Source organism: Hypomesus transpacificus, chromosome 15 (assembly GCF_021917145.1).
Source record: "Hypomesus transpacificus isolate Combined female chromosome 15, fHypTra1, whole genome shotgun sequence".
Classification (NCBI taxonomy): Eukaryota; Metazoa; Chordata; class Actinopteri; order Osmeriformes; family Osmeridae; genus Hypomesus; species Hypomesus transpacificus.
The window spans coordinates 13,909,715-13,924,676 of NC_061074.1; the positions used below are offsets into that span (position 1 = coordinate 13,909,715).

General features: G+C 45.2%; 1 protein-coding gene across 1 annotated transcript in view; it reads left to right on the forward strand.

Moving 5' to 3' along the window:
• The first annotated feature begins 808 nt into the window (after window positions 1–808).
• Window positions 809–14,962, forward strand: part of nbeab (neurobeachin b) — a 139,253-nt gene continuing 125,099 nt past the window's right edge. Inside the window, exon 1 of the mRNA XM_047035687.1 lies at window positions 809–1,075. Coding sequence (XP_046891643.1) covers window positions 809–1,075 — 267 coding nt within the window. The remainder of the gene's footprint in view (window positions 1,076–14,962) is intronic.

Here is a 14,962-nt window from a genome sequence, read left to right on the forward strand (position 1 = left end):
ACCTGAGGGCTATTAGTTAAGAGTTGTGGCAGATATTCAAAGCAGAAACACAGTGATTTTTCATTACCTCCTTGGACAGTCCTGTGCTGTGAGCCTGAAAAGTTACTTTAATCTGACGCCAACCTATATAGGCCTGGCTCGCTGGTCACTACACCTCGTGTATTATCTTACAAATGTCCAAAAGTCAAACCACTTCACTGAACAACACGGATAAGGCAGTAATTTAAATGTGTCCACGCAGACCATAATACAACCTTGACTAACCTTCTCCATAGCCTGCTCTGAACTGCAATCATCCATTTCCTCATCCTCATAGGTTTCCTGATATTAAGTTAAGTTTCTATGTTTAAGTTATTAAGGTACAAATCAATGCAAATACATTGCATTCATTGGCATTAGCTTCAGGGGTAAGCCTAGACCGTGTCCCCACAGTAGAAACACTCACCTTCCCATTGCCATATCAAAAGACGGGAGCCACTGTCACAACATCTCCAAGGACTCAAGCTCCGCGCTCAGCGGCAGGGGGCGGCAACATGGCGGTAACGGAGCACAACACAGGTTTACCGTTGACAGAAAACTACTGCGTGACGTCGCTGTAGCTTAAAGGAAAGGACAGCGATGATTCTAACCTCATGAAATTGTTCTCTGAAATTCAATTTGTATGCATTTGCAACAGAGGGTGGATGTAACTGATTAAGGCTGTCTTGTTGATCAAGTTTTTTCGTTTTTTTTTTCTTCTTCTCTGTTTTTGATGCTGTTTTGACTAGCACAGGTGACATCGAGGTAGCTGCCTTCGTTTTGGGTGGAAATGTCAGGCGAGAGACCGGTGACCATGCCGGGTACAGAGTCGCTCTCGGACAGACAAACTACCTTGGGTCAAGGGCTGCAAAGAGCTACGGACTCCATTACCGGTGAAAGGATGGTGTCTGGTTTGGGTTCAGTGGTTTTACCAGCCGGTATGATTAACCCGTCGGTTCCAATCCGCAATATCAAGATGAAATTTGCTGTTCTCATCGGTCTGATCCAGGTTGGAGAGGTTACCAACAGGGATATAGTGGAGACGGTGCTGAATCTGGTAAGGAATATATTTAATAAAGGCTACCACATTAGCCCAAGTCTAGGATATTAAATAGGTCTAGCAGGTTTCTCAGTGGGTCGTATAACAAGTGGACTGACAGTAAACTAGTCCACAACTGTAGAAATGTGACCTACTCTAGGGGTAGTAAGTAAATGTCCTTATTTCCAACTTAGGTGGCATGTAATGTATGTCGTGGGAGCCTCAGTAAAAGGAAATCATTCAGCCCAGATAACCACAACTGGTCAGCCCTCAGCAGGTCATGCCCTTTCAATGCTTTGACACCTCCTCAGTGACTTTAATAATTTTCATGTAATGAATCACCTGTCTGTGGCACCATGTTTGAGTATAATGTTCTTTTAAACATTTTGAATATCACTTTTGTCTGAAGTGTCCTAGTTTCACTATTTACACTTGCTGTGCAACCTATCAGCAACCCTTAGCTGTGTGTCTCTGTCATGGTATCTATCCATAATTAAGCCCTTTCTGCAGAACGCCTGAAATGTTCTCATTATGACTGCACCACAGATTAATTATAGTGTGTTGTGTCACCACAGGAAACCAAGTTGTGAGGGGGCAGCAACACTGTAGCCCTGGGCATGTAGAGGCATGTAGGTGCTTCTCTGGACCCCCTGGATATGCTCTGCCATTTCCATGGGAACTGTGCAGAGGGAATATGACTTGCTTTGACCAAATCATAGGATTGTGCCTTGGTAAGGGGTGTGGGGGTCTGGTTATTGTTTTGCGAGGGAGAGAATAACAGAACATACTAACAACACAACGCTGTGATGCTGCTGTGTATCACCTTCAGAATCTAAACTCATTAAGAGTGGTTTTGTTGTTAATCTTTCATGGATAGGCAGTCTGGGATGAAAGCTGTAATTAAGATAACATGTCACAAAGAATTTGCCGCAGTCCTCACTTAAAGGTAGCTGTAATTCGTCAGGAACTGGGTGGGTTATAAATAACAAGCTGAATAAGTGTTTATTAGAGATATTATCTGACTTTATCTGGAAGGTTGCTGTCCTAGTTTGTGTCCCAGCGGTAGAGTGTAATTAGCTTTGCATTTTATCTCAAACTGAAGGCCTCTTGAACCTTCTATGACATTGCACAGAGCAGTTGTTAAAGAACTCTCTGTATTCATCATGAATGTTACTGGTCAGCTAATCCTTCCCTGTGGCCAGTGACACATTTTATGAAGGGCAAAGCTTCTCTTCATGAATCTGTGTTCCTAAGACTGCTAGAGATGAGGTGCAGCCAGGCCATTGAAGGATCAGATGAGAAAGTCTACAGTGCAGTAAAGAGCTGTATAGCCAGACAGCATATTCTGTCGGGCTGCAACTTTGCTAACTCGCAGTCATATGCTGTGCTTTGTGCAGAAACCTTTTCTAATGAGTTGTGGATTTGCCCCCTGTTGGGGTGCATGCTTGGCTGGATTAGTAAAGCCTCTGGCTGGAAGTAAAGGTTGAATACCTTGGGTAAGCGCAAAAACACTGCCATGACTGGAACACACTGTTTAGCTTGTCATAATCTATGAAGATTTAGCATTTTTGGACTTTATTGTTGAGCAATGCGCCTGAACAAAGGGGAAACACATCACTCGGTTGAAAGCCACTGGCTGCCCCATGGCTTTTTGCTTTGAAATAAAATAGCAACAACAAACATATGTTCTGACATAATCTGTCTCAAGCGCTTATGCATTATAAGGTTTAGGATTGTTTCTCATGACAAAAAGGTTGATCTACTGGCACCGTTCTAACTGGAGTTCAAGTTGTGATGTGGGAGGAGCTTACCCTAACCCACGCCCCCCCCCCCCCCCCCTCCTGGATAGTCCTTCATGCTTCCTGCATGTTTCATGGTGTTATTATTTGTTAAGAGGAGATATGTAGAAGTGTTAAAAGCTGACATATTTAACAAGCCAGCATCTGCTCTTGCATCACCCTCTGTTTACACAGTGTTGACAAGATTGCCTAGAAGACTCTGCGTTTGGAGGCAGAGCTGGGGAATTGGCGCATATCAATCAGAAACAGACATGCTTTATTTACCAGTAATGTTCACAATGCTTGCCACAGTGATACTGGCTTCAGGGGACACTTTACTCCTCCTGCACTGAGAAGGTTGCCTTTGTTCTTCACTGGAGATATCTAAAATTCATGTTGCCCCAGTTTCAATGGGTTTCACAAGCATAGACATTTTCTGTTATTCGTAAAAATTCATGTTTCCTGATAGCTCATTTCACTCATTCTGTTTTCCTCAGTGGACCTGTGCAATGTGTGTGAAATGTGATCTTAATGTAATATCTTTATTATTATTATTACTTGTACCCTCCCTAGTTAGAATTAGCTACTCTCTTTGGTGGTTGGAAATAAATATGTGTAGTTCAAGACATAACATTACATTGTTAACACATTTTTCAGCAACAAAACATTTCAGGAAGAGCATTCCTTAAGACTTATTTGGGGCACATTCTCTTTTATGTCAACTACACTGTTTGGACAAGCAGCATCAACATCAGTAGAATCCATAGTGTCAATACCAGAGAAGAGGAACTAGAGTTGTGCTGCTAGTCATGGTTGAGCTCTCCACTGTGAACAACCCAGAAATGCCCTCTGCTTGCCACACAGGTACAGGGATCATTCCTGGATTGATTCCAGCCCCTGCTCTGCCCATACACCATCTCAAGCCCTGGCCCCAGCCCTAGATCATACGCCAGTGCTAGTCCATTGTTTTATATCCATTCTTTAAAATGAAAGCAATCCACAATCCATTCTTGAAAGCACCTCATCTTAAGCTGGCAGGACTCTATATTATCTTATTTTCCAGAAGAGTTTAAAGCCGCCGTCCCCGTAGGGTGCCATGCAGAGTGTATTTGTACCTCACACAGGGGAGATGACGGAAAGCCAGCCAATTTCCCCAGCAGCAGCCATCCTGATCTGTTCACTGATAATCTGATGATAGTATTCATGGAAAAGTTTCAATTCTGACTTTTGTGCTTTAGAAATGTGTGTGCAGTAAAGGATTTTGCCTGATATAATGTGGAATGTTTGTGTTATTTGAATATTTGTTTTGGCATCTCCATCAGGTGTCTAACCCTATCGGGAAACACTACTCTGGATCATTCCACAAAAAGCTACTAAATGACCTCAGGGAATTATGAAAGGGATATGCCATAAACCATCAATTTTCTCCCTCCTTTCCTCCTATAGTAGCTCTGTCATGGCCAACTTAAACACTGATCCACACAAAACACCGATCCACACAAAACACCGATCCACACAAAACACCGATCACAATGCACCGGCAGGGTCAGTTTGTCAGAGGGCAATTAGGGGAATGCTACACCAGTATTTTAATAACTTACAACATACGCAAATCTACAAGATTTGAAGCTGTCAGTATTGCATTGTCTGTGACTCAGCTTGGGAGGCTGTGGTAACTCAGTTTCCCAGTCTCTGCTATGAAACCTTTTGCCTTTGCTAAAGGTTAATGTAATCCATTTCTCAGATGTTTATATTTATTGCTCCAATCCAGACGGGTTGTTTTTCCATTTCCTGCAGATCCTGAACCATGACATTCTGTGATGCTGGGATCTGAACCTGTCTTAATGTGGCTGAAGTGAAAGACAGAACAAAGGCCCCACTGGACATTATGTGGTTGGATTTCAAAAACATTGTCAGAATTATGAATGAAGATGCCAACTTTTTTTGTGGTTCTCTATCCCCACAATTACATTAGTTTTTAAAATAACTTCTCCATATTTACGCTGTTTACATTTTTGATTGGAATCAAACGACCACATTTGCATTTGACCTACTGCAGGTTTAGTAATGTTTGTTGTGGAACATCAAGCTTGCTTTTTTAAGTGCCATTGAATTCCTGTTTGCCTCCAACTCAGTTAAAGTTTCTCGTACATATATTTATGAAAGACTAATGGACGTGATCGCTCATATAGTTTAATTAAATAAAGTTCACATGGTAGATTGTCATCTTGTCATTATCTCTGTGCCAGTGTTGGTCTGTAACCAGGGGATACATCCCTGAAATGGCAGCAATAATGCTCCATAATGTCCTACAATCAGTCACATTTAGATTTCTTTCTTGTTTTATTCCCTTTATAGTATCGATTGTTGTGGCACTTTCCAATAGTGCTCTAAATATCTCAGACGTAAACACAATTATTCAGTCTTTGGAGAAGCATGAATATCTTCTTCTCCAGTTCAATGCATTTTGATGATGGAGTCATAGGCTACATCATGGATTGGTAAAGATTGCTTAAATTGTAATACTGATTCATCCTATTGACTACTGGTCTTCTATCACTGACAAAGGAAATACATAGATAGAGGAAACGTTGAGGCCTGTTATCTATCTCAAGGTCATAGTGACAGCCCCAGGTGGCTGGGATTCAAGCCCCCAAGCCAGGATTCTGGTCGAGCAGCTTTGCTCTGATCATGATTGGGGATGTTTGTATTCACTTTTTGGTAATTGGCAGTGTGTGTGACAGATTGGTTGGAGCAGGGCTCTCTTTGTTACAGAGCTGTGTGGATCAATAGGACGTATGACAGGAGTGCTCGACATGGCTGGATGGCTTGGTGGAGAGGTTTCTTCTCTCCACCAAGCTCAGCTTCTGGGAGAAAGTGAGGTTTGCAGTGTTTTGTCTTGGTCTGTGTTCTACAGGTGAGTACAAATGTGCTGGGTCTTGTGATGGTGTTCCTGCCTCACTGGGTCAGTGATGGTGTTTCTGCCTCTCTGGGTCAGTGATGGTGTTCCTGCCTCTCTGGGTCTGTGATGGTGTTTCTGCCTCTCTGGGTCTGTGATGGTGTTCCTGCCTCTCTGGGTCAGTGATGGTGTTCCTGCCTCTCTGGGTCTGTGATGGTGTTTCTGCCTCTCTGGGTCTGTGATGGTGTTTCTGCCTCTCTGGGTCAGTGATGGTGTTCCTGCCTCTCTGGGTCTTGTGATGGTGTTCCTGCCTCTCTGAGTCAGTGATGGTGTTCCTGCCTCTCTGGGGTCAGTGATGGTGTTCCTGCCTCTCTGGGTCTTGTGATGGTGTTCCTGCCTCTCTGAGTCAGTGATGGTGTTCCTGCCTCTCTGGGTCTGTGATGGTGTTCCTGCCTCTGCTCCTTGTAGAGGCATGTCTGAAGTGGCAGCGGGCCAGCAGATCTTATGCAGTGCTCCATTGACTTTGGAGGAACTGCAGCAGGTTCTTTAGACTGGAGGGAATGTTTATTTGTGCCAGCAGAAAGACTGAGATGTTTAGGTTCTGTTCTGCTTGAGGTTCAGCAAGGTTCAGGTTCAGCTATATTCAGGCCATGTCTGCCTCCCTTTACCCCAGAAGCAGACCAGGCCATACCTGCTGACAGCAAGATTTGTTTCAAGTCGAGTGCTTGTCAAACATAATCATAGCCATGCGGTGCTTCGTGCCCAACACCTTCGTTGTCTAAACGGATGAGCTTGGTGATGTTTAGACTAAACTTTTCTTCAATGTAAACCTCATCCTTTTCACAGGCAGTCTATTTTTAGAGCTGTTTTAAAACACCAGAGGCCTCAACAATATTCTGCGTTCTATCAAAGTGAAGTGTGTTGTGGATCTCCTGTTCCGTTGTCACAGGAGTTCAGTCCCCCAGACACTGGGTCTGTCTGGACTGGAGGCTGAGTACTTTACTCCTGGACATGTTGCATCTGCCTGATGTGTTAATAACCAAATTACTGAGTCTCTGTGAGATCAGGGTTGCCCTCATGGCCTAGCCGGGTTTTCAGAATTTTTGCTTTGTGCTTTTATGTTTCATGTTGACATTTCATACCTATATGCTACTGGCCAGGTATTTCTTGAAAATATGTTTCTAGTCTAACCAGGTCAAAACTCCAACCTTTAATTAAACAGATCACATTATCCTCATTATCCAAAATCACAGCTGACTAATCTTTTGCTAATCCTCACAACCGCTTGCACAGCCTCTGGAAGAGGTCTTTGGATTGCAGTGGCTGTTGTCTGTATATTGTGCCTGAAATGCCAACGGGATATCAATTTGACAGGTGGAACTGTTTGAGGCTGGCTAGCTTGCGGAGGGAATGAGCAGCCTTCTGAAAGCAGCACAGCTGAGGGATGAAGGGAGTTGTGTGTGCCGTCACCATATAATCAGAACTATCATCTGCTGTCTGTGTAAAAGGAAAACATTTGAGTTCTGAGAGGTCAGAGGAGCCTATACATCAAGGATTTCTTGCATTCTTCTGGAAGCGTAGATTGTTTTGAGAATCGTTTCATATTTAATATCACAAAATTGCCACAGTCTAACCCAGGTCAGTGTAAATAAAAGGACGGTGTTGTAAAGGATGCCTGACTATGTACAGTATGTGCAGGTACTTAAGGAGTGCTCTTTGGATTATAGTTACAGTAGTTTCCTCTGCTGCAAAGAGATACATTCAACATCTCTTACGCAACAACATCTGGTCATGTGAGTAGCTGGATTATCAAAATCCGCTTGAAATGTGTGTGAGTTTTGATGTCTGTTCTCTTGGCCGTGTCGATCAGTTTGGTTTCCAAGTGTGCCCTCCTGGGGTCCATCCTGGGATGTTATCACAGGAAGCAGCAGTCTAGTATGAGCAGCTGCTTTAACAATCCTTTGTTCCTCTCTTATTGTCCATGTCTGGTGAGCCCCCTGATGATCATCTGTGTTGATGTGAAAGTCGAGGCTGTGAAAGTCAGCACGGTCATGGTGCCTGGGGGGGTCAAATACAGCAGAGACTGAACTCCTTGAAAACCTGTTGTTCTGCAGGCCTTTGCTCCACAGCCAGTACCATGGTCTCAGGTCTAGAGCTTGTCCTTTTACACAGTGAAGTGTTATACCAGCCAGCGAGTGAGCAATGGGGGATTTCAACTACCTGCCGTCACACTTGTTTCCCTGCTAGACCAGTGTTCTGCAGCTAGTTTATGAGATTGAGTGTGACCTGCGATATGGAGGTCATCTTGGCCGTGTCACAGACGCAGGGAGGGAAGAGGGAAGCAATGAAGGAAGCAGGGGAGGAGGGAGAGAGGGGAGTGAAGAAGAGAGCATAAGAGGAGGGAGAAGATTACAGCATTACAGTGAAACATGGATATTGTTTTCATTTAGTGAGCTTGTTCAGCCTCCTGGTTTTAATAGTAAAAAAATTCATAGCATATATATTACTGAACTGGAATAATTATGTCAAAATATATCAATAATTCATATTAGAATGCTTGCAATATTCGCCAAAAATGTGAATCTGTCTTCCAGTGGAAAGAAATACAACAACTAAGTTAACTGTGTAAAATATTATTTTAATGACTGAGGCTCACTGCCATTTTCAGATGGACGTAGATTATTCTGAATTAGAATAACATTACCATTGAATTACTTTTTACCATCTGTGTGTGCAGAGGTGTGCTGAATTGCTTTGTTTTTTATTGTAAAGACATGTTCAGCTTTACAGCGTGCTCATGAGCTGAAATGACGGTGAATTATGAATGAAAGAGATGTGTAGGAAACCTTCATTCGAACCCCTGGGTCACCCCCCTGCTGCATCGTTCCTCTAATTATCCCATCAGACAGACTGTTGCCCTTTGACTTTGTACATGGCTGGATCTCCCCGTCTGGATACCATACACTGGATAATTCAGTCACATCATGATTCAGGCTGCACTCTGGATATTTCGAAGCTCATGCAGTGTGAATGTGAGGGGTCTTAATAAGCAGTTGTCAGCTGTCTGCCTGGGAATAAGTCCGAGAACAGAGGTGTGTGTGTGTAAACCAGGCCAGGGTCCAGCACACGGTCAGCCTGGACCCTGACCTCGGACATCTGGACACCAGTGGGGCTGTTCCCCTCTACTTGCAAGCCCTCTCTAACACGTCACCTTTCTCTGCCGCTCATTTGGCCCACCATGTCAGTGGCTCTCACGGTCATCTTTGATTGATTCGTTTCAAAGTTGGTTTTCTTACCTGCTGTTGCTTTTGAGGAGCGGACGATGAAGGAGACCTCCTGTTGTGTTCCCCTTTGTCAGCTCTGTCAGTAGTCCTCATCGATGTCACTGCCATCTGGAGGGTTGTTCCCGTGCCCAGCCTTCACACAGCACCGGCGCTAATTAGCAAACTTCCACATAGTCTGGGTAAGGCAGCATTGTCAGACAGCAGGAGGCTGTGGTTCACCTGCATACAGATCCACATAATACTCCATCCCTTGGAGGAGGGGTCTGGTACGTTGTTATGTTCTCCACAGTGCTCACCAACACGGTGGACTCTCTCCATCTGCAATGGATGCTGGAAGCTGCATGCATGGGGTTTCCTATTCAGGATCACTGTCTGTGATCCTGTCTGAAAATGATGGAACCATAAACCCTAACGCTACCCTAACATCTCATGCGAGTGTAGTATTGATGTTTCATATCCCTTGGTTATCGTGTGTGTGTGTGTGGGTGTGCCTGTGGAGGGGATCAGTACAGACTGCAGCCCCACAGAGAGCAGCAGACTGTTTAGCTACATGAAGTTACTGATATTAAGGCTGACAAGCTGTGTTGATGCAAGTAATTACATTGCAGATCAAATAAGACCATAATAGAGCCATCAATCAATGTGGGCTGGCGATAACATCACGCACGTATGCACACACATACGCGCGCACCAACACGTACACAAACACACACACAGACATTGCTGGTTACTCAAATTGGATTTCTTACAGGCAATGATTTTGTATGGTTTAAACCATTTCTTTAATGGAAGACCTTTTCCATTTCAGTCAAATCAGTTTAGAGTATCTCACTGATCCTGAGTGCCTGTTTTGAACTTAACCCCTTTCTCAATCATGGAATTCAACCAGTTCTCATAAATCTGAAATTGCTTTTACTTTTGATTGGTTTGCTTACGTCTGTCCTCTCCAGTCCTTCACCAAGGGATTTGGGGTGCAGCATTTTCCTATACATGTATTCCATTTCAGACATGGGGCGGCTAGCAACGACAACAACAACACGGAACTTGAACTCGCGAGTCAGAGGGTGAAACTAATGCGCACGGTTTTAGGTTTGACAAGGGAACATGTTCTGAGCTGGGGATCTTCACAGCGCACGGCTTTCTCACGGAGCTTGTCACAACACAGTATTCATGGCAAGTGGCTGGATGCACACAACCTGTCGACCGCTGTCACAACGTGTGGGTCTGCGCGTCTGTATGTGCACACGTCTGTGTATTTATGTACGGCCACGTGTGCATGGGGAGGAGGGCACATTTCTCGTCAGTTTTTCTCAGTAAAGAACTCCCAGAACCAGCTTCAATTATGACTTCTCTTTCTTCTCCAGCATGAACATGACAGTCAGGAATGTCTGCAAAGGGGCAGTGCTCACCCTCTGATTCTTCTCTGCCCTGGCAAACTGAGTTCCCTCTGTGAGTCAGTGGTGGGTCTAAGGGGTGGCAAGGGGTGGCAGCTGCCACCCCAATAAAAAATACTGCCACCCCAATCTTCCCATGGATTTTTGTTGTTGTATATTACAGAACATTTTTATAAATAATATTAATGTTACTGTTTAATTTAAAATACAATGTTATAGCCTAATTATTTACCATAAGGAGTACTGTACCCCCCTACTTAGGGTTTTGATTCGCCTCCAGGAGGCCACCCAACGACTTACTTCTGCCACCCCATTGCCACCCCGAATGAGAATCTCTAGATCAGCCTCTGCTGTGAGCAGAGATATATTCACCTCGATTGAAATGTGCTACTGCCAGGTCCTATGAAGGTCGGCCAGCAGCGGAGGATCCTCAAAGCGACAACGACGCAGTAAGATCCAGCTGGGCTTCTTGAACAGAGCTACATGAGCGGAGCAAAATCCCCTATCAAGTTATGTATATATTCACAAAGAAACCAGACATGTTCCCTGTACTGGAGCTGGATCACTTAAGAAAATGAGATCCCCGAGGGGTGAAGGTTGCAGTGATGTAACATAAGATGCATAACTTGTACTAAGGTGCAATGTCGTGGTACAGGAGTGATGGTGTTTGTGGTGTTCTGTTACAGCCCAGCTCTACTCCCATGGCTGTCTCTAGATAAGGTCACTAAGATCAAGCGGTGCATGTGGGCTCTGTTGAGGCCAGACGGGCCCTTTGTCTCTGGGTAATGAGCGTGATGTGGCCGGGACAGACAGGCCGGGCAGGTGGGAAGGCCGGCAGTAATTACACTCACAGGCCAGGGGAGACAGTTACAGCTACAGGGGAACAGGGTTTCTGGGGAGTGGGCAGAATGGAATACTGGCAGGGGGGGGGGGGGGGGGGGGGTCTGGAGGAGTGGGGAGGGGGTGAGTGGAGCAGGTGTTAGCCCTAAGGGACACTTTAGGGCAAGAGCAGGCTAAATAGAAAGTTGTGGAAAGTGCATTAGCATTGTAAGCCTGGAAAAGGAAACACGAGTGTTTTGGAAAGTGATGACCAAGAGGACTGGCAGCATGCTGAAGGCTGCAACACGGGCCTGGCTCGTCTTCACTATTGGCAGGGCTTGTGTGAACGCGGCACCATATCATCCCGACACAGACCCTGTGGACCATATCCCAGCTCTGTGTCACTGCCGCACCTCATTGAGTGAACACATCTGACTGGATGACCAAAGCTGCGGCTGGGCGATCAACATCTGTGGGTGGACATCATAGACGTGACTGCTGCTGCCTCTGTGATACGTTTGAGGAGAGAGGAGCAGATGAGTCTCTGATGTTCCCCCAGCAGGTCTGCCTAGCCCTGCTCCAGCCTCCTCCTTGGTCCCCCTGCCACACAGCTCTGCTGGGTTGCCTTTGTTGTGATGGCATGAAAGGCTTCCAACAGCCCCATCAAACAGGAGCTGTGAGGGCCTACTTAACCCCTGCCTCGCCCCTATCCAGGGATGCTGCAGTTGAATGAGGCCATAATGAATCTCTCCTCCAAGACGGGCAACCTGGTGAGTGAGTTTGGTGATTTAAAGCCCAGGAATTCAGAAAAGGACCAGGGTGGCTCAAGGGGGGACCGGGGTCTGGGTGGCCCGTGGTGGTCAGGTTTGGACCAGGAGCCAGAGCAGACAGATTCCGGGAGGTCCTATCCTGTCATGTGACATCTTGTCATGTGATTATTCGGAGGGACAAAGCCATCTTGGGGGGTCTGTGGTGGGGTCCTTGGGGGTCTGTGCATGTGGGGGATGGGAGGAATGGGAGTACGTCCTTGGGCGGTCTTTGTTCAAACTGTCCCTGTTTGGTGAAGCTTAATACTAAATCCCATATTAAGCAGATTGCGTGTGCTGGAGTTGAGAAAAGCCAGTTAACCTGTGGAATTAGGCCCACTTTCACTGTGGGACATCAACCTTGATTCCCCCAAACTCTTAATCTTGTTATAAACTCTCCCTCTCTTCAATTTCCTTTTTACATTCCAGCTTATCACTAATGACATGGTAGTCAGTGAGGTGAATATCACATCAGCTCATCCTTTCAGCTTGAGCAGTGGAACAGTCTGTCACTGTGAACACAGAGACAGCCTGCTGAGTGTGCTCACAGTCTGCATGCTCCACCTCTCTGAGCCGGGATCTCCAGCGTGTGATGTCTAACCCATGGAAGATGCTTGATAGTGCATGTAAATAGAAATGATATGAAAGTTAAGGAGGATTAGTGTGGATTTAAAAGCACATGGCCCAGGATGGGGTGAAGGGGGGGGGGGGAGTCGGTGCAGAGGAAAGCCCCCCCCATCCAATCATCAGTAGGTAGTAGAGTGGGAGCAGAAGAGAATAAGAGGGAAAGGAAGGGGAAGATAGACTTGTTTTGAGATCTGTACAGTATTCTCCTGCTTTACGGTAACTAAATGGAAAGACATTTTAGTTCTGTGTTTGACTTTGTTAAGTGTGAGATAAAGGATTTAAATGGTTATGGAGAAAAAGGAACCCAGGCTAGTGGAAAGATTAAAGAAAAATGTAATGGGCAAGATTATAGTGAGCATTGGCCTTTATACTGTAAATGTTATCACATGACAGATTCATGGTTTGACATTTAATTGTACTGAACTGAAGGCAGTACAGTAGATGGATAGGAAGTGTAGTATTTTTGATTGAACTCAGAAGTTTACGATGTATTAGCTAACCCAAGTATCAAGACCACCCATAGTGCCTTTCATTGTGTGGTTGGAGTGTGTGTGTGTGTGTGTGTGTGTGTGGGGGGGGGTCATTTGATATTACTGGTTTGCTATCACACAGATGGTTCAGGAAATTTGTATGCTTCTGTTGCCTCGGTTCTCTTTCAGCATTGAGATGGTGGGTTTCTGAAAGATTGCTCTAGTGCTATCTTGATCACTGTCCTGGATAGAATTGATGGTTTTCAAATCAAGTCGTTATCTGTGTACAATGCAATATTGGGCAGTTGTGAAACCATCTACCATCGTATGATGCAATCTGCAATGCTATATGTACGTTCACCTGTACATCTATCAATATGTGTATTGTGTGATTAAGCCGACAGAAGTGGATGATGACTTGTTATAGTGGCAGGCTTAAGGGCTCATGAATGGAGGATGGGTTTTGGATGAAGCTGCATTGTGTTGTCACATCCATTTACTGTTCTTCTGCCGGCAGCCGTGTGACCAGCATACTGATGACATACTACCCAGGCAGAGCCTGGTCAAAGTGTGGTCAAAGTGTGGTCAGGATGTGTTCAGAGTGTGGTCCCAGTATGGTCACAGTGTGGTTACAGTATGGTCAAAGCATGGTCAGTGTGTGGTCAGAGTGTGGTCAGAGTGTGGTCAGGGTGTGTTCAGAGTGTGGTCCCAGTATGGTCACAGTGTGGTTAAAGCGTGGTCAGGGTGTGTTCAGAGGAGGGTCCCAGTATGGTCACAGTGTGGTTACAGTATGGTCAGGGTGTGTTCAGAGTGTGATGAGTGTGACCAGTTAATCAGGTGTTGTGTTGTGGTGTCAGGTATCTAGTTTTGGGTCTGTATTGCAGTGCCCTATTCTCTGTTTATCACTGTTACTAGCAACACAAGACCTTGGGACTGTTCTCTGTAACTCCTCCCTCTCTCTCCCTTTCTCTCTCTCTCAATCTTCTTAGTGCATTGTCTAAGGACTTTCACTGCCCTAGTGACTGTGAGTGTATCTCTCTCTCTCTCTCTCTCTCTCTCTCTCTCTCTCTCTCTCTCTCTCTCTCTCTCTCTCTCTCTCTCTCTCTCTCTCTCTCTACACCTCTCTCTCTCTCTACCTCTAGTCACTATCTCTCTCTCTCTCTCTACCTCTAGTCACTATCTCTCTCTGAGATCATCTCTAGAGAGAGCCCAGCGGCTTACCACACTGATTTATGGGCTGGCTCCTCGCTTTATGTGAACCATCAGGACAGCATATGTTCTCAGCCAAGAGCATGCAGTGGGAGTGCTGTGTTGCATCATCCCAAAGTTCCTCACCTCTACTCTTCTGTAGAATATTCATCCGAGAGTTCCTCATTTCTACTCTCCTATAGAATATTCATCCCAGAGTTACCCATTTTTACTCTCCTATGGAATATTCATCCCAGAGTTCCCCATCTCGAGTATACATTCCCCATCTCTCATTCTCCAATACAACATCAGCTCATGTCTGGAATGGGAGTGTAGTTTCACCCAAACTTCCAGGTTAGTGGGGTTAATGTCCGACACCTTTTATCATATATGTGTTGAAAGGAATTAAAAAGGTGTGTCAGAGAGAGATTCATTCCTATGAGAGATCTGTGCTTTCTCATGTGGTATTATATCACCTGGACTGGATCCACCACGGTGAACTAGGCCAAATGCTGCACTGCAGAGTATTTTCAAGGTGACTGGCTAACAGCATGGTTTCCAAAGTTGGCTGTCAACTTGTAGTTATGCCAAATGTTAAAAAGTAGACCATTTGTCACCAGAGCGTGAAAGAGAACAAGGA